Source organism: Bufo gargarizans, chromosome 3 (assembly GCF_014858855.1).
Source record: "Bufo gargarizans isolate SCDJY-AF-19 chromosome 3, ASM1485885v1, whole genome shotgun sequence".
Taxonomy (NCBI): Eukaryota; Metazoa; Chordata; class Amphibia; order Anura; family Bufonidae; genus Bufo; species Bufo gargarizans.
This window is the reverse complement of record NC_058082.1, coordinates 503,064,401-503,089,072: the sequence shown is the minus strand read 5'-3', so window position 1 is coordinate 503,089,072 and position 24,672 is coordinate 503,064,401. Positions and strand designations below refer to the sequence as shown.

General features: G+C 44.4%; 1 protein-coding gene across 1 annotated transcript in view; it reads right to left on the bottom strand.

Moving 5' to 3' along the window:
- LOC122932553 (tektin-1-like) overlaps positions 1 to 24,672 on the bottom strand; it is a 35,892-nt gene that overhangs the window by 2,258 nt on the left and 8,962 nt on the right. Inside the window, 8 exon segments of the mRNA XM_044287038.1 lie at positions 7,495 to 7,607; positions 7,609 to 7,692; positions 9,916 to 10,138; positions 12,796 to 12,939; positions 14,861 to 14,961; positions 14,963 to 14,990; positions 16,178 to 16,343; positions 23,198 to 23,402. Coding sequence (XP_044142973.1) covers positions 7,495 to 7,607; positions 7,609 to 7,692; positions 9,916 to 10,138; positions 12,796 to 12,939; positions 14,861 to 14,961; positions 14,963 to 14,990; positions 16,178 to 16,343; positions 23,198 to 23,387 — 1,049 coding nt within the window. The 5' untranslated portion in view covers positions 23,388 to 23,402.

Below are 24,672 nucleotides of genomic sequence, written 5' to 3'. Positions count from 1 at the left end.
CTGTTGTTAACTCGTTGGTGGCCAGTGTGCGCACCCCCCTCCCTCCCTCCCTCTATTGTTTTAATACATTGGGGCCAGTGTGCGCGCGCCCCCCCAACCCCCCCTCCCTCTCTCTATTGTTTTAATACATTGGGGCCAGTGTGCGCGCGCTCCCCCCAACCCCCCCTCCCTCCCTCTATTGTTTTAATACATTGGGGCCAGTGTGCGCACCCCCCCAACCCCCCCCCCCCCTCCCTCCCTCTATTGTAATCATCATCGGTGGCAGCGGAGTAGAAGATTCATACTTACCTGGCTGCTGGCTGCTGCGATGTCTGCGTCCGGCCGGGAGCTCCTCCTACTGGTAAGTGACAGGTCTGTGCGGCGCATTGCTGTCACTTACCAGTAGGAGGAGCTCCCGGCCGGACGCAGACATCGCAGCAGCCAGCAGCCAGGTAAGTATGAAAATCTTCCACTCCGCTGCCACCGATGATGATTACAATAGAGGGAGGGAGGGGGGGGGGGGGGTTGGGGGGGCGCGCGCACACTGGCCCCAATGTATTAAAACAATAGAGGGAGGGAGGGAAGGGGGGTTGGGGGGCGCGCGCACACTGGCCCCAATGTATTAAAACAATAGAGGGAGGGAGGGGGGGTTGGGGGGGCGCGCGCACACTGGCCCCAATGTATTAAAACAATGGAGGGAGGGAGGGAGGGGGGTGCGCACACTGGCCACCAACGAGTTAACAACAGGGGGGGGGGGGGCCGCACAATGATATTCAAACTGGGGAGGGGGGGGGGGGGGTCTGCCCCCTGCTGCCTGGCAGCCCTGATCTCTTACAGGGGGATATGATGGGGTTAATTGTACTATCATATCCCCCTGTAAGAGATCGGGTGCTGCCAGGCAGCAGGGGGCAGTCTTGTACAAAGTTTGCAGTGTATTCTAACTAGAAGCGTCCCCATCACCATGGGAACGCTTCTGTGTTAGAATATACTGTCGGAAATGAGTTTTCACGAAGTGAAAACTTAGATCAGAAAAAGCTTTTATGCAGACGGATCTTCAGATCCGTCTGTATGAAAGCAACCTACGGCCACGGATCACGGACACGGATGCCAATCTTGTGTGCATCCGTGTTCTTTCACGGACCCATTGACTTGAATGGGCCCGTGAACCGTTGGCCGTGAAAAAAATAGGACAGGTCATATTTTTTTCACGGCCAGGAAACACGGCTCACGGATGCGGCTGCCAAACGGTGCATTTTCCGATTTTTCCACGGACCCATTGAAAGTCAATGGGTCCGTGAAAAAAAACGGAAAACGGCACAACGGCCACGGATGCACACAACGGTCGTGTGCATGAGGCCTTAAACGGAAGTGCTATCCTCAGTTTTTGGCCTCATGCCCACGACCGTTGTGTGGTTTGCGATCTGCAAATTGCAGATCCGCAAAACACAGATGGCGTCCGTGTGCGTTCCGCAATTTGCGGAACGGCATGGACAGCCATTAATATAACTGACTATTCTTGTCCGCAAAACGGGCAAGAATAGGACAGGTTATATTTTTTTTGTGGACCACAGAACAGACCAATGGATGCGGACAGCACACGGAGTGCTGTCTGCATCTTTGGCGGCCCCATTGAAGTGAACAGGTCCACATCCAAGCCGCAAAAACAACGGCCGCGTGCATGAGGCCTTTGAGTAATAAACTTATGAATTATACCCCAATAGACTTAAGTCTGGACACAACCAAAACATGTGCAGAAAATCCGCCATCTGTGAATCACACCATGGACAATTCGCAGACTCTCGTAACCCACATTTATTAAGCCATATCGGCGTGATATCCACTCTGTGTACAATATTAAAATGTACTAATATATGATTCAAATTGTGTGATACTAATCTTAAATCACCCAATATATTTCCCCAATCCTGTACCGAAACCATTGGGCGATTTGGCCCGGAGAAACAACCTCATTAAATAGTGCCTTTACTCATAATTTATATAAAGAACCTAAAAAGTCACACACATATATATATTTGATAATGCTTTATTAGTAGAAAAACACAATAGTTATTACATATATGGCGGTTCAATTAATGGTAAAAAGTGCAGGAGTATAAAGTGACAAGTGCATGGGAGCCACCCAACCAATCCAAGAAAGTTGATATATCTGATAGGTAAGATGGTACAAAGGGTAATGGGACGATTAAGAGCAATGCAATGAATGGTATGAGTCCCAATAGTACTTGCAAAAAAGCATAATTTATATAGTTGTGAAATCTTCCATTTCAAGCCTAAATTCCCTATCAATTCATTCAAAGGTGAGGAAGTGTCTATTTCCAACAATGGAGTTTCTTTTATATTAGCAATTGCTGAACGTATCTGAAAATACCTAAACCAACGTACGGTACTATCACACTAGCGTTTTTCTTTTCTGGCACTGAGTTCCGTCAAAAGGGCTCAATGCCGGAAAAAAAATCTGATCAAGTATATGCCCATGCATTCTGAATGGAGAGTAATCTGTTCAGGATGCAGCAGGATGTATTTAGTTCAGTCGTTTTGACTAATCAGGAAAAAGATAAAACCGCAGCATGCTACGGTTTTATCTCCGGCCAAAAAAACTAAAGACTTGCCTGAATGCCGGCATTTTTTTTCCATAGGAATGTATTAGTGCCGGATCCAGCATTCATTCAAAATATCAGAATGACAGATCCATCCTTGAAAAAAAGGTGAAAAAAAGAAATGCCAGACCCGTTTTGCCGGATGACACCAGAATGGAATTGGGGTGGAATTGGGGAAAAAAAACGCAATTCCTCCACCGTTTTACAGGTTTTGTTCCCACAGCGTTTCGTTTGTTGGGCAAAACTGACCCATGCCCTTCATTTTCTGGGTCAGTACGATTACAACAATACCCCATATGTTTAGGTTTTGTATGTCTAAATAGTGTAAAAATACATTTAAACTTTGATTTAAAAAAATTACATCACCATATTCTGACCCCCATAACTTTTTTATACTTAACGTATATACTCGAGTATAAGCCGACCCGAATATAAGCCGAGGCCCCTAATTTTACCCCCAAAAAATTGGAAAAATTATTGACTCGAGTATAAGACTAGGGTGGGAAATGCAGCAGCTACTGGTAAATTTCAAAAATAAAAATAGATACCGTACCAATAAAATTACATTAATTGAGGCATCAGTAGGTTAAAGGTTTTTGAATATTTATTTCAAAGAAAAACAATATGGTATCAACAATAACTTTAACAGTACAAAAACCAACTAAAGCGAATATTCGATTTTTGGGAAAATACCAGCTCATGCGAATTTTTATGCGAAAATTTGAATGCTATTTTTTTGCGAATTTTCGCAATCAAGACCTAGACTCGAGTATAAGACGAGGGGGCTTTTTGAGCACAAAAATATGTGCCAAAAAACTCGTCTTATACTCGAGTATATACGGTATGTCTACTGAGCTGTTTAGGGGCTCATTTTTTGCGGGACAATCCGTAGTTTTTATTGATGCCATTTTGAAGCGTGCTTGATGTTTTGATCACATTTTATTTCTTTTTTTGGGTAAGAGAAGCAATGAAAAAATGGCAAATTGGCCCTTTTGACCCTTTTTTCCATTACAGCATTCGCCGTATTGTAAATTTTTTCTTATTTTTTTTATTTTTTTTATCATACGGAAAGGGGGGTGATTTAAACTTTTATATTTTTTTTTATTTTTTATATATTTTTTATCCTTTTTTAAAAAAATTTCTGATGATTTTGAGGCTCATATATGAGCCTATAAATTATGTTTTTTTTAACTGAATATTGCTCATTTCTTATCCTGGCCTGCCATCTGGCAAATAAATAAGAATTGCAGCATGAACACTTTCAACCTCATCAGCGAGGCTGAAAGTGATCAGCGCAACTACCGATGCCCCTATTGGCCACACGGGTTTTTGCACATTTTGCAACCTTTCAAGCTAATCAAAGACCAACCCCGCAACCACCTAGGACGCCAGGTGAGACGCCAGGGAGAAGCGAACACAGCACAGCTAGAGACTGCAGCACGGGACTCAAACGCTGAAAGTAGGAGAAATACAAACAGGGGACGATACATTTAGGCTACATGCACACGACCGTGTGCCCCCTGTGGCCGTATTGCGACCCGCATATAGCGGGCCCACAATACACGGGCACCGGCATTAGGGATCACTTGAATGGGTCCGCAATCACGGAGATGCGGAATGGAGGCATGGATCGGAATCCCACGGAAGCACTACGGAGTGCTTCTGTGGTGATTCTGGTCGTGCCTCCGCACCGCAAAAAAGTAGCGCATGCACTCGTCGGATGCGGATCGCGGACCCCATTCAAGTGAATGGGTCCGCGATACGCATGCGGCTGCCCCGCGGTCTTAACGTTCGCGTGCATGTAGCCTTAAACTGCTGATCAACTCCTTCTGGCGGTAAAGTAACAACATGTTACATTGTATCACTCTATACTTGCCAATTAAGTGATGAATGAGAGACTTGCCTTCTTTTCCCTAACACCAAATATATGACACGACAATTAGGGGATATCTGAATATCTATACAACTATTATACGTCTCTGCACACTTTATATATTTTTTTATGTTATCTTTTATACATTTTTATATCTTATGTGTTTTTTTATGCGTATTACAATAATATGGATGTATAAACTAATCTATGAATTTATGGACTTACTGCTACAGGGCTACATTGTTTTTTAATAATTATTTAGAAGATAAGTACTACTAACTATTTACTAGATGCTTAGAGTGTCCTGAATATCCATTCATCCAATATATAGCACATCATATATTTATTATAGTGCTCCGGACCTATTATGTGCTTTTATTTATAAAAATCACTGCTATACCAATTGCTCATCATATATGTGTGGATTAGTTAGGGCCTAAGGTTATTATCTCTAGATATATTAGCAATATATTTTATGTTATTAATCATGTTCAATATTTTATTCAATATGAATTACCCTCTGTTTTAATCAGTTTTTATGGATAATAAACGACATATGTGTATATATATATACACATCTGAGTGATATATCTATGCAGCCCTGGGATATTTAGTGCCTGTCATTATTATTGGTACTTTTTGAATATACATGGTGGAGGGTGCGCCACAGACAGACCAACCATACTTTTTATATCTGAGAGGGTGAGCCACTATTATAGTTTTTTTTACTGTTTCCTGTAAGGAGCCCAGGTACTACTGATGGCAGCTCTAACTGTAATCATGTGTGAAGGTTAATTTACTTCCATACATTTCATATGTACAGCGCCATGGAATAAATAGCACTTTAAGGGTCCATTCACACGCAGTATTTTTCTATATCCCGAATTGCGGTCCGTTTTTTGCGGATCCGTTGTTCCTGAAAATGTCATCCGTATGTCATCTGTTTTTTGCGGATCCATTGACTTTGTATTGTACCAGGATCCGATTTTGCGGATAATAATAGGACAAGTTTTATATTTTTTCGGACATGCGGAACGGAACAACGGAAACGGACAGCACACATTGAAAATGAATGGGTACGCAACTGGTCCAGATCTGTTCCGCAAAAAAACTGAACAGATCAGGAAAGAATCAACGGACGTGTGAAAGGACCCTAAGGCCTCATGCACACGACAGTTTATTTTCACGGTCTGCAAAAACGGGGTCCGTAGGTCCGTGATCCGTGACCGTTTTTTCGTCCGTGGGTCTTCCTTGATTTTTGGAGGATCCACGGACATGAAAAAAAAGTCGTTTTGGTGTCCGCCTGGCCGTGCGGAGCCAAACGGATCCGTCTTGAATTACAATGCAAGTCAATGGGGACGGATCCGTTTGATGTTGACACAATATGGTGCCATTTCAAACGGATCCGTCCCCATTGACTTTCAATGTAAAGTCTGGAGTTCTTTTATACCATCGGATTGGAGTTTTCTCCAATCCGATGGTATATTTTAACTTGAAGCGTCCCCATCACCATGGGAACGCCTCTATGTTAGAATATACTGTCGGATATGAGCTACTTCGTGAAACTCAGATCCGACAGTATATTCTAACACAGAGCCGTTCCCATGGTGATGGGGACGCTTCTAGTTAGAATACACTACAAACTTTGTACAAGACTGCCCCCTGCTGCCTGGCAGCACCCGATCTCTTACAGGGGGCCGTGATCAGCACAATTAACTCCTCAGGTGCCGCACCTGAAAGGGTTAATTGTACTATCATATCCCCCTGTAAGAGATCAGGGCTGCCAGGCAGCAGGGGGCAGACCCCCCCCCCCCCCAGTTTGAATATCGTTGGTGGCATAGTGTGCGCCCCCATCGGGCCCCCCCTTCCTCCCTCTATGCTGCTGTAGAGGGAGGGGGGCCCGATGGGGGGCGCACACTGTGCCACCAACGATTTATAACAATAGAGGGAGGAAGGGGGGGCCCGATGGGGGGCGCACACTGTGCCACCAACGATTTATAACAATAGAGGGAGGAAGGGGGGGCCCGATGGGGGGCGCACACTGTGCCACCAACGATTTATAACAATAGAGGGAGGAAGGGGGGGCCCGATGGGGGGTGCACACTGTGCCACCAACGATTTATTACACTAGAGGGAGGAAGGGGGGCCCGATGGGGGGCGCACACTGGGGATATTCAAACTGGGGAGGGGGGGGGGGGTCTGCCCCCTGCTGCCTGGCAGCCCTGATCTCTTACAGGGGGATATGATAGTACAATTAACCCCTTCAGGTGCCGCACCTGACGGGGTTAATTGTGCTATCATATCCCCCTGTAAGAGATCGGGTGCTGCCAGGCAGCAGGGGGCAGTCTTGTACACAGTTTGTAGTGTATTCTAACTAGAAGCGTCCCCATCACGATGGGAACGCCTCTGTGTTAGAATATACTGTCGGATATGAGTTTTCACGAAGTGAAAACTTAGATCTGAAAAAGCTTTTATGCAGACGGATCTTCGGATCCGTCTGTATGAAAGCAACCTACGGCCACGGATCACGGACACGGATGCCAATCTTGTGTGCATCCGTGTTCTTTCACGGACCCATTAACTTGAATGGGTCCGTGAACCGTTGTCCGTCCAAAAAATAGGACAGGTCCTATTTTTTTGACGGACAGGATACACGGATCACGGCCTCGGCTGCAAAACGGTGCATTTTCCGATTTCGCATTCCGTGAAAAAAAACTGAAAACGGCACAACGGCCACGGATGCACACAACGGTCGTGTGCATGAGGCCTAATAATGAGAATAATTTCAGTCTCCACCCTGCTGCACTGACAACATAGGACATTGTGCCACCAATATGGCTGCCCCAGGGAAGGTTTGATAAAAAAATAAATAGCAACGACATTTAAAAAAATACCAAACACATTTACCATCTTTATACTTACATCTAATGAGCGAAGCTAAAATGAAATACACAGCGCATTTTAAACACTACACCTAAGATATAGTGAAATGATAAATGTGATGATCTCTCATGTTTCACTCACCTTTCTACATTTATAGTAATCTCCTGGACCTCGCTGATCAGTCTGTATTGTGCAGGATCACGACACAGCTCAACATGAGGCCTCAGTGTTCTGATTTCTAGACGAGTCTGAGCCTACTTTGATGGGTCCTTCTTTATCTGCAATGGCTTTCTTAAGAGTTTCTATATTCTTTTCTTGTGAACTGATCTCATCCATGACCTTTTTTTAGAAGAATAAAAGATTTTAAGAATGAAACGGATACTAACTTTTTAAACTATTTATTCTCAAAGGTCACTTTAGGTAAACTTGAACGATTGTGCAAATTACTTTGATTAAAATGTTTTAATGTTATCCAGCCTGAAAAATGCCTTCTAGCAATTTTGCTGTCCACTCACTGTTAGGGCTGTTTCACACGAGCGGTTCCTGTGCGTGGAATCCACTGCGTGACAGAGTTCCAAGCCCCAGTCCCGGACAGCAGAGACACGGAGCATTAACATGACTGATAATGCTCCGTGCCTCTCTGTGACCTCTTTACTACGAAATCACAATGACAACTTTATCTCAGAGAGGCACGGAGCATTATTAATCATGTTAATCCTGTGTATCTGCTGTCTGAAATGGGGCTTGGCACTCTTTCACACAGCAGATTACCCGCACGGCATCCGCTCGTGTGACAGAGCCCTTACTCCCTCTTTAGCAGCAGAGACAGAGCTAGACAGGCTGATGTAGGTTTTTCGTTCTTCACTGGCTCCCTCCTGAGCTCAGTGAGACTCTGCCTATGTGCAGGGCTCATCCAGAGCTCCATCCAGAACTCAGGGCTGAAAGACTGCTAACTCCTAATCTTAAGCTCACCTATCTCTGGGGTCTGTTCATACTGGTAGTTAGTCAGAACTTTGAGTAGGATTTTACTAGGAGGTGTTCATCTCCTTTCCCTAGTTTCCAGGCCTTATTCCCTCACATGTTCGGTGTGGTGTTTCCCTCCCACACCCGAACGTGACGGGTGTCTATCTCTGCTCTCCTCTGGCACGTTACAAGTTTGTGAAGCGAAGTCTAGACCGGTATAGTACTGGCAGACTGCCTGCATGTGGTCATGCCCACCAGCTCTGACAGCAGCAGGGCAATTAGCTGCCACACACACAGCATCTGAGTGCTTGGGGACACTTAATAATAATAATAACAAAAACATTTGTAAAGCGCTTTTCTCCCATAGGATTTAAAGCGCACAGACCAGGTCCCCAACCAGAACATGCATTTTTTTTAGATATTGTTGAAAACTCAGTTACCTTGTAGTATAGTAATTGGTAGCAGTGGTCTTGTGCCATATACTGGCTTTTCACAGCTGCAGTATGTAAAAAAGCAGCGGTAGCAGGACCAAATTTGCAGTGCAAGGTGTTATGCAGGTGAGCATAACATCTTTTTTTTATCCTAGCCAATTAGGGGGCTTGTCCTAGATTTTTTATTATTTTGGACAACACTTTTAACTCCAATGCCGCTCCAGCGCTGATACTGTAGTAGTCTCTGCGATCCTTTGTTTACTTTCCTTGAGATTTTTAATTATATTGGACAACTCCGTTAAATCCCCTGTCGCTCCAGTGCTGATGCTGCAGGGGTCTCTGCCATACTTTGTTTACTTTTCCTTGAGTAGTGATGATGTAAAGTACGTCCATGTAACCACTGCAGCCCATCACTGACGACCATTCTAGCATTACCATTATACTCAGTGATTGGACGTGGTGCTCATGTTATCGCTTCAGGAAAATAAGCAAAGATTTGGTCGCTAGAAACATTGGCGCTCGAGCGTCAGTGGATTTAGCAGCTAAGTACTCTTGGGCAACAGGGGTTGTCCACTCCTTTACAAGTCATGGCTTACCCTCAAGATAGGCCTTAACCATCAGGTAGGCCTTTACCAACAGATAGGCCTTCACCATCAGATAGGCCTTCAGCATCAGATAGGCCTTTACCATCAGATAGGCCTTTACCATCAGATAGGCCTTTACCATCAGATAGGCCTTCACCATCAGATAGGCCTTTACCATCAGATAGGCCTTCACCATCAGATAGGCCTTCACCATCAGATAGGCCTTCACCATCAGATAGGCCTTCACCATCAGATAGGCCTTCACCATCAGAAAGGCCTTCACCATCAGATAGGCCTTCACCATCTGATCAGCAGAAGCCCAACACCCCGCACCCCCACTGATTACCGGAACTGCACAGCTCTGTCTCTTGTGCAGTGGATGGAGCTGGTTACTGCAGGGCTGCTCCCAGCTAATTCTGGCACTGGAGCTAATACAGGGCAGCTGATTAGCAGGGTTGCGGGGTGTTGGACCCTCTGCCAAAAAACCCCTTAAGGGGAAACTATTGTCAAAATGGGGCTGTAGTTTATATGACAATTAACTATATAGGATGCCCAGTTTAAAACAATAAGTTAACTATTTTTACCTTAGCTAAGTGCACTTCCAACTTGTTTTTTGCATCTTTCGTTTCTGCCACACGTCTTTTCAAAGCAAAATTGACTGTATCACACTGCTTGCGCATGTCGCAGGCTGTTTCCGATAAGATGCTGTCAATCAAAGTTCTCAGGGCTATAGCATTGCTCCTCTGTTTTTCTGCTTTTTCTATGTTAGTATTGCTGAAATCTTCCCACTCTTTAGGTGTTACTGAGCTGAAAATAATAAAAAGAAGGCAATATCGTCAGGACTGTGATCTAGATTTTTCTCTCTTGACATAAAAGGTTATTGATTTAAGCCCCATTATGATAAAATAAAAATATATTTTTTTATTCCCAATAGGAATAATAGTCTTTTTGATTCATGATTGGATGATCTCCTTCGTGTTTCTCTACTTAGTACTGGAAGAAGCACACATCTCTGCTCCTGCCTGCATAGCAGGAGATACTGCACCAATGTGCTAAGCTAGGCTTTAGCAGAATGGGCACAGGCATGAGCTCTGCCTAGAACATCGCTGCTCCTGCCTATCCTGCTCCACTCTGCTAAAGCTTGGCATAGCACACTGGTGCAGGGTCTTCTGCGGCGAGCAGCAGGCACAGGCATGAGCTCTGCCTAGCACATCGCTGCTCCTGCCTATCCTGCTCCACTCTGCTAAAGCTTGGCATAGCACACTGGTGAAGGGTCTTCTGCAGCGAGCAGCAGGCACAGGCATGAGCTCTGCCTAGCACATCGCTGCTCCTGCCTATCCTGCTCCACTCTGCTAAAGCTTGGCATAGCACACTGGTGCAGGGTCTTCTGCAGTGAGCAGCAGGCACAGGCATGAGCTCTGCCTAGCACATCGCTGCTCCTGCCTATCCTGCTCCACTCTGCTAAAGCTTAGCATAGCACACTGGTGCAGGGTCTTCTGCGGCGAGCAGCAGGCACAGGTATGAGCTCTGCCTAGCACATCGCTGCTCCTGCCTATCCTGCTCCACTCTGCTAAAGCTTAGCATAGCACACTGGTGCAGGGTCTTCTGCGGCGAGCAGCAGGCACAGGCATGAGCTCTGCCTAGCACATCGCTGCTCCTGCCTATCCTGCTCCACTCTGCTAAAGCTTGGCATAGCACACTGGTGCAGGGTCTTCTGTGGAACGGACAGAGGCAGGAACAGCCAGTTGGAGCAACATATAGTTATGTTGCTCCATGTCTTACTATAGGACTATACAGTACATATAGAATGACAGGGCTCCACATATCCCTATAAGCCTGTATATAAATTGATAGTGCTCCATTTTTGACTTATAGGGCTGCATGGAGTTCTGTTCAATTGTATTTTTGTATTGGACCACCTATCGTCAATGAGGCCACAGAAGCCTGTTTGTTTTGACCCTGCCTGCTGCCGGTTTAGAATCACCTACAGTAACACACCTCTTTTGGAGTTTTTTTTTCCTGGGCCACTGTAAATTCCCAATCCGCCTTGTCAGTAGGCATTTTATATTTCACTATGGATTCTATAATAGCCTCTGGCTGTAGTGTTTTTATGTTTCAAAAGATATTTATTAAAGTTTTGAAACAGAATAATACAAAACAAGGCAGAAAAGAAAATAAATAGAAAGAATATGGGTAACAACATAATGAGTGTACATGTGTGTGTATAAAAAGAAAAGACAGGAGTCCTATATCCATATATACCACTGGCCAGATAAAAAGAAGACGAATATATAAGAAATAATCTTGCAGGTTACACCCATAGGGAGTAGGCTACAAGGTGATACAGTATCGAAAATCGGTGGAATAGGAGGAAAGCCAGGGCTCCCAAAGTTTTTCAAAGACGGCAAATGTAGCAGTGCGGATGGCACTAAGTCTTTCATAAAAAGTATCCTATTAACTCTATCTAGGACCGTTTGAAAAAAACAGAGAGTATCAGAACACCATTGGAAAGCTATATGAATTCTGGCGGCCAAGAGTATGCATTGCGATTGCTTAAATTCTGGCTGTAGTGTTTTTGACCAAAACTAAAATAAAAGAGCAAAAAAAGCCAACTAAAACTGGTCAAAACGATGAAACAGGCCTAACAGAAAAATACAGTATATCACACAAGGTTCTCTTCTTCTAGTCTCTACAGGATGTACATGGTCGTGGGTAGTTGGCTTCCAATTCTATTCCATATGCCCTAGTCTGAACTCCCGATCCGAACTCCCCTTTATGATTTGAATGGTTCCTGCTCTGGAGGACTTGGCAGGATCATTTGTTATATGGTTGCCAATTCATCTGATAGGCACTGGGTTATAAAACATTCCATACAACTCTGGGCCACTATATAGCTATTCGATAACTCAAAAAAATAGCACGATGTTAAAAAGTTTAACATAAAAGTGGAAACAGGTCATTAAAATGTCATTATACCACCTTAAACTATAACATCACCATGCCATTAAAAATGACCTGACAATCTCAAACATGCCCTTGTCAATAGCGATGAAATACATTTTTGCACGCTGTATACTGAAGACCTGAGAAGAGTCGAGTGGGTGTTCACACTGTATGGAATAGCTGCCTGGTGTCTGACCCGGCCCCTCCAGTCCTGAATGCCATTCCCCATCTGCTGTAGTCACCAAAAAGTCCAAATCTTGAGCATGCACCATTGCCTTCTGCTTCCCCAGGTATGGACACAGCAGCATGCTTCATCACAATCATCTCGATACACTGCACATGCCCAGAGAGTCCAAGGCATGCTTGAAATTTGGGGGAGCCTGTGGAGACTACAGTGGTTGGGAGGACAGGTTCCTTTTAAGTCATCTCCTCATTATCAGCATCGTACCTTATTATATATTTTTTATTTGTGCACATGTGCCTACTGATGATTAAAACGGGTGTAACGCAACATGACTTACCTTCCCTGGACAGTTACCACACCGGAAGCATAAGCGATCTCCGGAGTGTTGTTTGTTAATGCGCTGCAATGATTATCCAGTTTCAAGGCTTCAAACTTGTCTTTTAGATCCTTCTCCATCGCGTATTTAGCGGAGCGGCTCAATCTGCAAATATTGGAGAATCAATGGGTCATCAATGTGTAAGTATCCATAATATAGAATCAAAGATTAGGAACATCATATTGTGCAGTAGCCAGATATATAGAAACAATAGTAATACATTGTTGTGTTAGCCCACATAGAGACTAGTGCAAAAGCTTGAGCAGTCAGCTATTTCCAGCAGTCCTATAACGTTGAAAGGAGAGACGGCCGTGCAGGCGCGGTGCGCTCTACATTTACTGCTATGAGACTTCCGAAAATAGCATAAAACTGGTGACAGATTTAACATACTCAAGCACTGTTATTTTGATAGTACTTGGCAGCACTGTATGTACATTATTAAGGGAACCTGGAGCAGCAAGAGGCATGTCATTTGAGGTAGCAGCAGGATGACATAAAGGATGGGCGTTTGTGTTGCCATAGAGCAGGGCTGGCCAACCTGAGGCTCTCCAGCTGTTGCAAAACTACAACTCCCAGCATGCCCAGACTGCCTACAAGTATCAGCCTACAGCAAAGCATGGTGGGAGTTGTAGTTTTACAACAGCTGGAGAGCCACAGGTTGGCCAGCCCTGCCATAGAGGCTGGGAACGGCTGAAGAAGTGAGGGGCTAAAGATGTCTGGTCAACAAAATCTGCAGCTGTCAGCAAAACTTGTCATTATGGCGGTGTGGGCTGGATGAAAAGAAAAGGAAAGTGTTACATTGGTGGCCCCTGTCCGAACCTGCCCTGCATCACTCAACCTGCAGCTGCTGTACTCTCAGTAGTCTGGACCTGCTGATCTTCTGCTGCCCTCCCGCAGCAGGTCTGGTCTCTGGAGTCCTACGTTCCTCCTTCCTACAGGCTTCAGCCTGCCTCCTGCCAGCGTACGCCTCTCCATCCTGTCTCTAGGGCTCCCTCTGGCTCTTGAAGGGCCAGCGCGCACCCTAACTCTTTCCCAGCCTATGGCTGGTCATCCTTGGGTGTTTAAGGCACCTTTATCTATGGGAGGGTGACTGAGCAATAGGCGTTTCTTGAGTGCTAGTTCCTGCCATGTGCCAAACTCTGCCTGATTCCTGACTCTGACCCTCCCCTGCTTGACCTGACCTGACCACCATATTGAACTTTTGCCATCTGCCCTGACCATTAGACTTGTTTCATGGACTCACACAAACTCTGCCTTCCCTGACCCCGGCCTGGTATTGACTACAAGTTTGCCTGATCCCTCCATGCTCCACAACAGTGTCTCTGACCACCGTTGGTCAGCAGTCAACCACACCAGGACTACACCAGGAGGTAGCAGCCTAGTGGCTCCCCTGTAGCAAAGTCCAGATCCCTATATAGGGGGTTAAAGAGTGAAAAACAGGAGACTGCTAGAATAATGCTCTTAGATTTAGCCCAAAGTTACCGTAAACTATTAGGTTGATACAGTGTTTCCACACCAACTGATCATTACAGAAAGAGAATGACTAATAAGAAAAGACATCTGATCAGTACTATGTATGCTGCAGTCTGCAGCATAATGATAGCCACTGGTGTAGAACTGGTATCTGACCATTATATAACTATGTAATGTTTACTTTGACATATTACATGTACAATTTAGGGTAATTGGGATAGTGCTGGCGTTATGCCAATGACTGGTTGGGAGTCAGTTGATGTTGCATGAGGCCAAAAGTTGTGTTTCTATATAGCTGTACGTTGGGCTTCCAGGATCAGTTCCACTGGTGAGTCCTAGGCATTCCAATCTGACCTGGTTTGAAACCATGCCTAGGTCGCAGATCAAGGAAGACATCAACTGGCGAATTCATGTTATTTTAACTTGTGGCTTCATTTAACAACCTTCACATACCAACCGTAATTGACATGTCATTCACAAAATGGCCAAAGTATCTCTCTTGTATATGGCCAGGTTAAGACTGATGAGCTTAGTGTAATGTGAAATAACTTACCTGATCTGTTCAGTGATCTGCTCCAAGGTTCTCTGTAGCAGAGCCACCACTCCCTGGATCACTTCCACTTCTTTGATAAGCTCTCGTTCCACTTCATCATGAAACCAGATCTATACCAACTCTTTTCTCTCTATAAAATAGTCATGAACATGTTAAATATATGTATCTGCAGGTGGAGAATGATGGCAGGGAAGAATATCTATCTATCTATCTATCTATCTATCTATCTATCAATCCATCAATCCATCCCGGTATATATTAGAATACATGGCCCTCAGGGTGTGTATGGGAGAACTGAATTTTAAAGGAAATCTATCACCAAAAATGTTATCTGTAAATTATAACCAGATAGTAACACATCTCCTTTTTATCTAATCTGTTTTTATTTTCTGATTGAAGATTTTTTTATTCTGTTTCCTGAACATGATTATAGGGGCCGCCATCTTTCCTCAGCTGTTCTTAACAACATTTACACAGCATGAAAAAAGTGCTTTACGGCAGCCCCATGGTCCATAGACACAATGGTCAGGAGAGGACCTCATTGACTTCTATGGGAGAGCTTTCTAGACATGCTCTGTGACCTGCGCAGCGGTCATTGTACAAGGAAAGAATAGATAAACTCTGACAATCACTTATTGTGAATGGTGTCTTATCTATACACAAGAGGTGATATCTCCTTATCCTTACAGGCAGATTTAGAATGGTACATAACTGCAGTAAAGTGGTCTGTACAGACCAAGAAGTGGGGCCTATTATTAGGCTTAGTGGGCGGTGCGAAAACTGCAGGATTTTATGATTTTTGTTTAAATATAGATAGTGACATGGAAAATTAAAAATAACACCATCAAAAATTCCTTAAAAATATGTTAAAAATAAAAATGAGATTTAAACAATAGCTGATGATACATTCCCTTTATGTTACCTTGTAATATGACGTCAAGGCCACCCATCCTGGGAACTGGTTGTGGTCCCAGCCTATATCTCAATAAAATGTCAGCATAAAACTTGAAGGAGTATTCCGTATCCACAGATATCTGTTACATCATTAGGGGTCTGACCAATATCCATTTAAATGGAGCAATAGTCAAGCATGTCTACCACTGCTCCATTCATAGTCTATGGGATTGCTGAAGATAGCTGAGTACAGCACTTGGCTAGTTCCTGCAGTCACAGCCTCTGGTCTCATGACTCGTGGGGGTCCTAGCAGTCGGCCCCCCACCAGTCTAACTGTTATCTCTAAACCAGTGGATAGGGGGTGACTTGTTACTGGAATACCCCTTTAATATGTAATTCAACTTTAGCCATTCCTGTAATTACCTTTCTACTAGGCATTGTTGTGCTATGGACAGGGGCTCCATGCAGCTCTCCAGAGCTTTTTCCAGACGGATCTTATATGCCAGCAACTTTTCTATATCATTAACTGTGTCTTCAAGCTTGTTGTCCAACTCTTTCTTCCAGAACTGGATCTCATTCAGCCTCTGATCTGTGGAGATATACGAGAATAAGAAGGAGAAAAATCTGGAGGTATTGGAACCACTTGTTTCGGCGCTGTCAAGCACGATGTTGTAGGCAGGACTTGTCTTCTCACACAAGGTTTATTTTGGTCAACGTGTTTCAAGGACTTGCAGCCCCCTTCATCAGGACAATATTCACATACAACAATTTAAAAAGCACATGTATTTAAATGGAGCGTGCGTGGCTAAAGAGGGGGCGTGGCAAAAAAAAGAAATGGAGATATACATCACATGCAACGCCTGATGCTTACAACAAACAGGGGCTGTTAGAAGCTGTTCACATACCACCCAACTATTGGGCCAGTCAAAGAGGGACAGCTACTGCTCATGGTGTAAAACAGGAATGCTCGACCTGTGGCCCTCCAACTGTTTCAAAACTACAACTCCCAGCATGCCCTAATAGCTGTAGGCTGTCCAGGCTGGAAGGCCGCAGGTTGGGCATCCCTGGTGTAAAAGTTACAATCATTGGCCATTTCCCTGCTGTGTCAAGACAGTAGCAAGAAGTGAGATGAATCTGGGACCCATCACTGTCATAAATGCAGCGCCGGAGAATGGTAAGATGGGTATAAGTGCTGGAATTTTTTTTTTTTTTTACAGCATGTGCAGCTTCTGTGCTGGAATGACCCTTTAAATATTAGAATAATAAAAATCTAATATAGACATTTTAAGGTCCAAATTTGCCCAAACAACGAAAAAAATTACATTAAAAAAAATATATATACAGTACAGACCAAAAGTTTGGACACACCTTCTCATTCAAAGAGTTTTCTTTATTTTCATGACTATGAAAATTGTAGATTCACACTGAAGGCATCAAAACTATGAATTAACACATGTGGAATTATATACATAACAAAAAAGTGTGAAACAACTGAAAATATGTCATATTCTAGGTTCTTCAAAGTAGCCACCTTTTGCTTTGATTACTGCTTTGCACACTCTTGGCATTCTCTTGATGAGCTTCAAGAGGTAGTCACCTGAAATGGTCTTCCAACAGTCTTGAAGGAGTTCCCAGAGATGCTTAGCACTTGTTGGCCCTTTTGCCTTCACTCTGCGGTCCAGCTCACCCCAAACCATCTCGATTGGGTTCAGGTCCGGTGACTGTGGAGGCCAGGTCATCTGGCGTAGCACCCCATCACTCTCCTTCATGGTCAAATAGCCCTTACACAGCCTGGAGGTGTGTTTGGGGTCATTATCCTGTTGAAAAATACAAACCGTATTCCAAAAAAGTTGGGACACTATACAAATCGTGAATAAAAACTGAATGCAATGATGTGGAGGTGCCAACTTCTAATATTTTATTCAGAATAGAACATAAATCACGGAACAAAAGTTTAAACTGAGAAAATGTACCATTTTAAGGGAAAAATATGTTGAATCAGAATTTCATGGTGTCAACAAATCCCCAAAAAGTTGGGACAAGGCCATTTTCACCACTGTGTGGCATCTCCCCTTCTTCTTACAACACTCAACAGACGTCTGGGGACCGAGGAGACCAGTTTCTCAAGTTTAGAAATAGAAATGCTCTCCCATTCTTGTCTAATACAGGCCTCTAACTGTTCAATCGTCTTGGGCCTTCTTTGCTGCACCTTCCTCTTTATGATGCGCCAAATGTTCTCTATAGGTGAAAGATCTGGACTGCAGACTGGCCATTTCAGTACCCGGATCCTTCTCCTACGCAGCCATGATGTTGTGATTGATGCAGAATGTGGTCTGCATTATCTTGTTGAAAAATGCAGGGTCTTCCCTGAAAGAGATGACGTCTGGATGGGAGCATATGCTGTTCTAGAACCTGAATATATTTTTCTGCATTGATGGTGCCTTTCCAGACATGCAAGCTGCCCATGCCACACGCACTCATGCAACCCCATACCATCAGAGATGCAGGCTTCTGAACTGAGCGTTTATAACAACTTGGGTTGTCCTTGTCCTCTTTGGTCCGGATGACATGGCGTCCCAGATTTCCAAAAAGAACTTTGAATCGTGACTCGTCTGACCACAGAACAGTCTTCCATTTTGCCACACTCCATTTTAAATGATCCCTGGTCCAGTGAAAACGCCTGAGCTTGTGGATCTTGCTTAGAAATGGCTTCTTCTTTGCACTGTAGAGTTTCAGCTGGCAACGGCGGATGGCACGGTGGATTGTGTTGACTGACAATGGTTTCTGGAAGTATTCCTGAGCCCATTCTGTGATTTCCTGTACAGTAGCATTCCTGTTTGTGGTGCAGTGTCGTTTAAGGACCCGGAGATCACGGGCATCCAGTATGGTTTTAAGGCCTTGACCCTTACGCACAGAGATTGTTCCAGATTCTCTGAATCTTCAGATGATGTTTTGCACAGTTGATGATGATAGATGCAAAGTCTTTGCAATTTTTTGCTGGGTAACACCTTTCTGATATTGCTCCACTATCTTTCTGCGCAACATTGTGGGAATTGGTGATCCTCTACCCATCTTGGCTTCTGAGAGACACTGCCACTCTGAGAAGCTCTTTTTATACCCAATCATGTTGCCAATTGACCTAATTAGTGTTAATTGGTCTTCCAGCTCTTCGTTATGCTCAAATTTACTTTTTCCAGCCTCTTATTGCTACTTGTCCCAACTTTTTTGGGATTTGTTGACACCGTGAAATTTTGAATCAACGTATTTTTACTTTAAAATGATACATTTACTCGGATTAAACGTTTGATCTGTCGTCTACGTTCTATTACAAATAAAATATTGACATTTGCCATCTCCACATCATTGCATTCAGTTTTTATTCACGATTTGTATAGTGTCCCAACTTTTTTGGAATCCGGTTTGTAAATGATGGTCCAACTAAACGCAAACCGGATGGAATAGCATGCCACTGCAAGATGCTGTGGTAGCCATGCTGGTTCAGTATGCCTTCAATTTTGAATAAATCCCCAACAGTGTCACCAGCAAAGCACCCCCACACCATCACACCTCCTCCTCCATGCTTCACGGTGGGAACCAGGCACGTAGAGTCCATCCGTTCACCTTTTCTGCGTCGCACAAAGACACGGTGGTTGGAACCAAAGATCTCAAATTTGGACTCATCAGACCAAAGCACAGATTTCCACTGGTCTAATGTCCATTCCTTGTGTTCTTTAGCCCAAACAAGTCTCTTCTGCTTGTTGCCTGACCTTAGCAGTGGTTTCCTAGCAGATATTCTACTATGAAGGCCTGATTCACACAGTCTCCTCTTAACAGTTGTTCTAGAGATGTGTCTGCTGCTAGAACTCTGTGTGGCATTGACCTGGTCTCTAATCTGAGCTGCTGTTAACCTGCGATTTCTGAGGCTGGTGACTCGGATGAACTTATCCTCCGCAGCAGAGGTGACTCTTGGTCTTCCTTTCCTGGGGCGGTCCGCATGTGAGCCAGTTTCTTTGTAGCGCTTGATGGTTTTTGTGACTGCACTTGGGGACACTTTCAAAGTTTTCCCAATTTTTCGGATTGACTGACCTTCATTTCTTAAAGTAATGATAGCCACTCGTTTTTCTTTACTTAGCTGCTTTTTTCTTGCCATAATACAAATTCTAACAGTCTATTCAGTAGGACTATCAGCTGTGTATCTGTCACGGCCACGGTTTTGGCCGTGACTCCTTGGGAGCCGCATACTGTTGCCCGCGGTTTGGGTTGTTGTTTCAACCGCAGCTTGAGGCATGATGTTTCTTGTCTCAGGTGCGGTTGCCGCGGACAACAGGTGTGTGTGCGGTCCCTTTGGAGTCTGTGTGCGTGTATGGATGCACCGATGGTTGTCTGTGTGCACTCTGTGTATTGTGTGGTGTGCACTGACACCTTTCATGCACTGTGGTTGCCCGTGGCAACGTTTGGTGATGTGTACATGTGGTGGCAGTGTCCTGGCCTTTGGGCTGACTCCCAGGACACGGTTGCCACCCATGTTGTTGCCAGCGGTAACAACCACAGTGTGTTTGTTGTGTTTGGACACGGTTCCTTTAAGTTGGTGTTTTCCCTTTCCTGTGGTGCTGGAAGGGTTAACTCTCTTCCCAGTGTGTGTGATGTCACTGGGTGTGTCTGACCGGTGGGTGTGGCCCTTAGGCCTATATAGCTTCTGTCTTTGGCATGGCTCAGGAGGTTGTTTCAGTCATGCTTTGCTGTAGCAGCCTCCTGTGATTTCTATCTCCTTCTAAGGGCCACCCTTCCGGTCATATGTTATTATTGCGTGATTTGTTGTTGATGTCCTGTGTCTTTGCTATTTGTGCAGCTATGGATGTCCTGGTCCCTGTGTGTCTTCATGTGTGTGCCGTTTACCTTTGTTTGTGTGGACAGCGTTTGCACGGGTTCCAGTCAGCTAGGCTGAGACAGGTATGTGTGGAACTGTTAGGGTTCACCTGTCTTATCCGTAGTCCTGTTTATGTACCCCCATCTTCATGCTGCTTGGCCAGTGAGACTCCTGCTCCTCCGTTCCTAGGAGGAGTGGGTTGTCTTACCCTGCTCCTTAGCCCAGGGACCGGACGGAGGGTAAGTCAGGGCTCCGAGGTTCCTGCGCATGGGTCCTCCTACCATCAAGGTCGGCCCATGCAGGTAGGAGACAGGGTCAGCGTTAGGGACGCAACAGGAGGTGACCTGCTCCCTAATTCTGTGTTCCTGGCGAGTAGCGACTGGACATCTTCCCTCACCGCACGGCTGAGGATTTCCCCCATACTCAGCCGTGATAGTATCCACCTGACTTCTCCACAATGCAACTGATGGTCCCAACCCTATTTATAAGGCAAGAAATCCCACTTATTAAACCTGACAGGGCACACCTGTGAAGTGAAAACCTTTTCAGGTGACTACCTCTTGAAGCTCATCAAGAGAATGCCAAGAGTGTGCAAAGCAGTAATCAAAGCAAAAGGTGGCTACTTTGAAGAACCTAGAATATGACATATTTTCAGTTGTTTCACACTTTTTTGTTATGTATATAATTCCACATGTGTTAATTCATAGTTTTGATGCCTTCAGTGTGAATCTACAATTTTCATAGTCATGAAAATAAAGAAAACTCTTTGAATGAGAAGGTGTGTCCAAACTTTTGGTCTGTACTGTAAGTTGAGGTGCAATGTACAGTTAGGAACCAGACATGTGCTTATTACCCAGGTCAAAAAGAAGGACACTATAGTAGCAAAGAGGGACACTTGGGAGGTATGGGTTCACAGCCATGAACATGCGAATACACGTGGACATGTACACACTTGCATATTGAACAGAATTGAAATTCAACATGCTTGTTCTTTATTTCCTCCCCGATAGCAGACATCAGGGCCCAGACGAGCCCGCTCCTCACGTGGGCCAGGTAATACCTCTCTCTCTCCACTCCCAATTCCCTCCGCTACGTTCAAGACCTACAGCTATATAATAATATTACAACGTACCCCCTATATATTTATGTATATCCTTATATACTCATATACATCGTTCATATTTCTCCCAGTTACTTGCTCTTCATTGATCTTAGGCCAGGACACCACCTCTTTGCGACCCTTGAGTCCAATGGCCAGTTATTATCACCATAGAGTCCCCTATATACCCTCATATACCTCCATATACCTTACACCATCCCCCTAATTACTTGCCCTTCTTTGACCCAATGCTGCTCAGTACCCCTAGCTTCCTCCTACACTATCCTGGACCCCAGCAATATGTATGCACATACACACATCTATTTATATATTCTTTCCCTCTTTACATGATGTATTATTTATTTATAAGAGTGTCTTCTACTATACCACATCCTTACAAGCATTTTGTGAATTCAGATATCCTACATATGCTCTTTTTATCCCTTCCAGATCCCGTGACAAAGGTCATTATTGACCGAAACGTTGGGACTCTTTGATGGCCCCATATATTGTTGCATACTCTGGATGGAAATTGAACACAAAATGATGTAATTGCACAAATATGTATTAAAGCATCGCTTGAAAAAGAATCCTTTGGTGTGCCCTAGACCTTCCTTTCTATAACGGATTGACTCTTGTCCTCTATGAGCACCCACCACTAGAGGGTCTGCAGATCTCATTCTTTTTAAATGCCCCATACACATTAGGCTCTGTTCTTTGTATTTATATATTTTTTTTGTATAAGTCAAAGGAATGTCCAGGCACATCACTGTACGTGTCACCGACTGCCGTGACGGACACAGTGACGTGCATGGATTTGGCACCTCACCATTGCTGCCAATCATTGCCCTGAGCTGTAGACTGCTGAAGATGGTGATTGGCTGCAGCGGCCGAATCCAGGCATGTCACCACTGTTGTTTGAATGCAAACAATGCCAGAAATTTTGGACCAGTGCTACAGAGAACAGAACTGAAGAAATGGGAGGGTATATACTTTTTAGAGGTTGTCCAAGTTTTTTTTAATTATATTGAACAACCCCTGTAATTAGGGTGTACTCTGGGAGAAGGAGAAAACATCAATCCCACCTTTTTTAGATGGTGCCAAACTGAGTCAAGTTAAATGCTATATGCCAGGCATGTCCAAACTGTGGCCCTCCAGCTGTTGCAAAACTACAACTGCCAGCATGCCCGGATAGCTTACAGCTATTAGGGCATGCTGGGAGTTGTAGTTTTGCAACAGCTGGGGGGCCGCAGTTTGGACATGCCTGCTATATACGGTGTCAGAATGAAGCAACAGAACCAAGTTCAATACAAATATATGGTGCCAGAACAAAGCTCAGTGCACAAATTTGCAAGCTGCAATATGGGCATGGGGCACACACAAAGTACCAGTATTTACAGAACAACTTCATTTTTAATACAAAGCTGAAAGGTGGAGATACACTTTACCAATGGAGTAGCCACTACACACGTCATACCTAACTTCTTGTTGACATCTTTCTGTGTTTTCTGTGTTGTCTTTTCAATCTCGTCAACCAGTCTCTGACTTTCAGCAACTAGCCTTTCAGATCTTGACCTCTGAACCTCCGCACTGCCATACTGGGTCTGGTTGGCAAGGCTCCACTCCTTAGGAAGAAACTTTGGTGGAAGTTGGACAAGCTTGGCCATTGTCAGCGGTTGAGCCTGTGACCGGACAGAAAAGATTACAAGTGTCTGTAAGGTGATAGTTGCTTAACACACAAAGAATATCAATTACTGAAAGATATCCATGAGACAATGGTATAATACAGTAAACACAGGGTGGCCGGGTAACTAATCACCCAGTAATCTGGTGTACGTATTAACCGCTTTGTGACCATGGGATGCAATGCCTAGCTATCACTTGTGACACCGCCATAGGCAGATGTATATGTTATGGTAAGAGAAGAAGCTCTGTGTATTATATACTGATTGACAAGAAAAATCACACACCAAGAAGGAGTGATTGGAATCGAATTAAATGTTCTATGTGTGAATGTAATAAAGATTAATGTAAGTGATAATATTACTAGAGTGAAAGGATACGTTTATTGGGGAAGACGTTCTAAGACCCTGTTGGGCCACCTGTAGCTTGCATACAAGATGAGTATGGTATCCTGCGGCACATTTGTCCACAGATGTTGCAGCACAGCCTGTAGATCCTACACACTTGGTCACAAAAATGCTAGATTGGTGATAATTCTAGCGAGCAGACAGACCAAGCGAGTGTTGTAATCTGTTGAAGACATTCCTGGGAAACCCTTGATGTGTGTGCATTATCTTATTTATATGAAAAATATACGTTGGAAGCCAGTGGTGTATCTTGGTTTTGTGCTGCCCTAGGCGAGACTAAACTCGGGCACCCCCTAATATAAATTTGACCCACCCCTTCCTTGTTAAAAAACAATGTGCAGCTAGAGTTAGTACAGTATTAATCCCTCCCTAATTCTCCCCCCTCTAACCACCCAACGGATCCCAACCCCCTTACCCCATAAAACAACTAAGTAATAGATTTTTTGTGAATTACTGTAATTTTTGAAGACAGCAGGCTCAGGGATCAGTGCATTGGTGGCCGGGGCCTGCCTCAGTGTTCACAGTGACCGTGTGCAGGATCCGCTCTGCACTTGGAGGAGATAAGGCTCACCCTAGCGTTGCCGGCCCGTGACTCCACCTCCGTGTGACATCATGATGGCAACGTGAGGACGCAAAAGGCAATGGAGGTCAGGAGGAAGTCAGGAGGGGGAGGAAGTACGTTTTTCAACTCCTTCATTATGCGGCGCCGGCGATGCCGCTCGCATAATGAAGGATCGGACAAGGGGCAAAAAATATATTTAGCATATTGTGTAACTATCACTAAGCAAACAAGGCATTTTGCCACCCCCTTTTTTAAGTGCCGCCCTAGGCAAATGCCTTGTTTGCCTTGTGATAGATACAC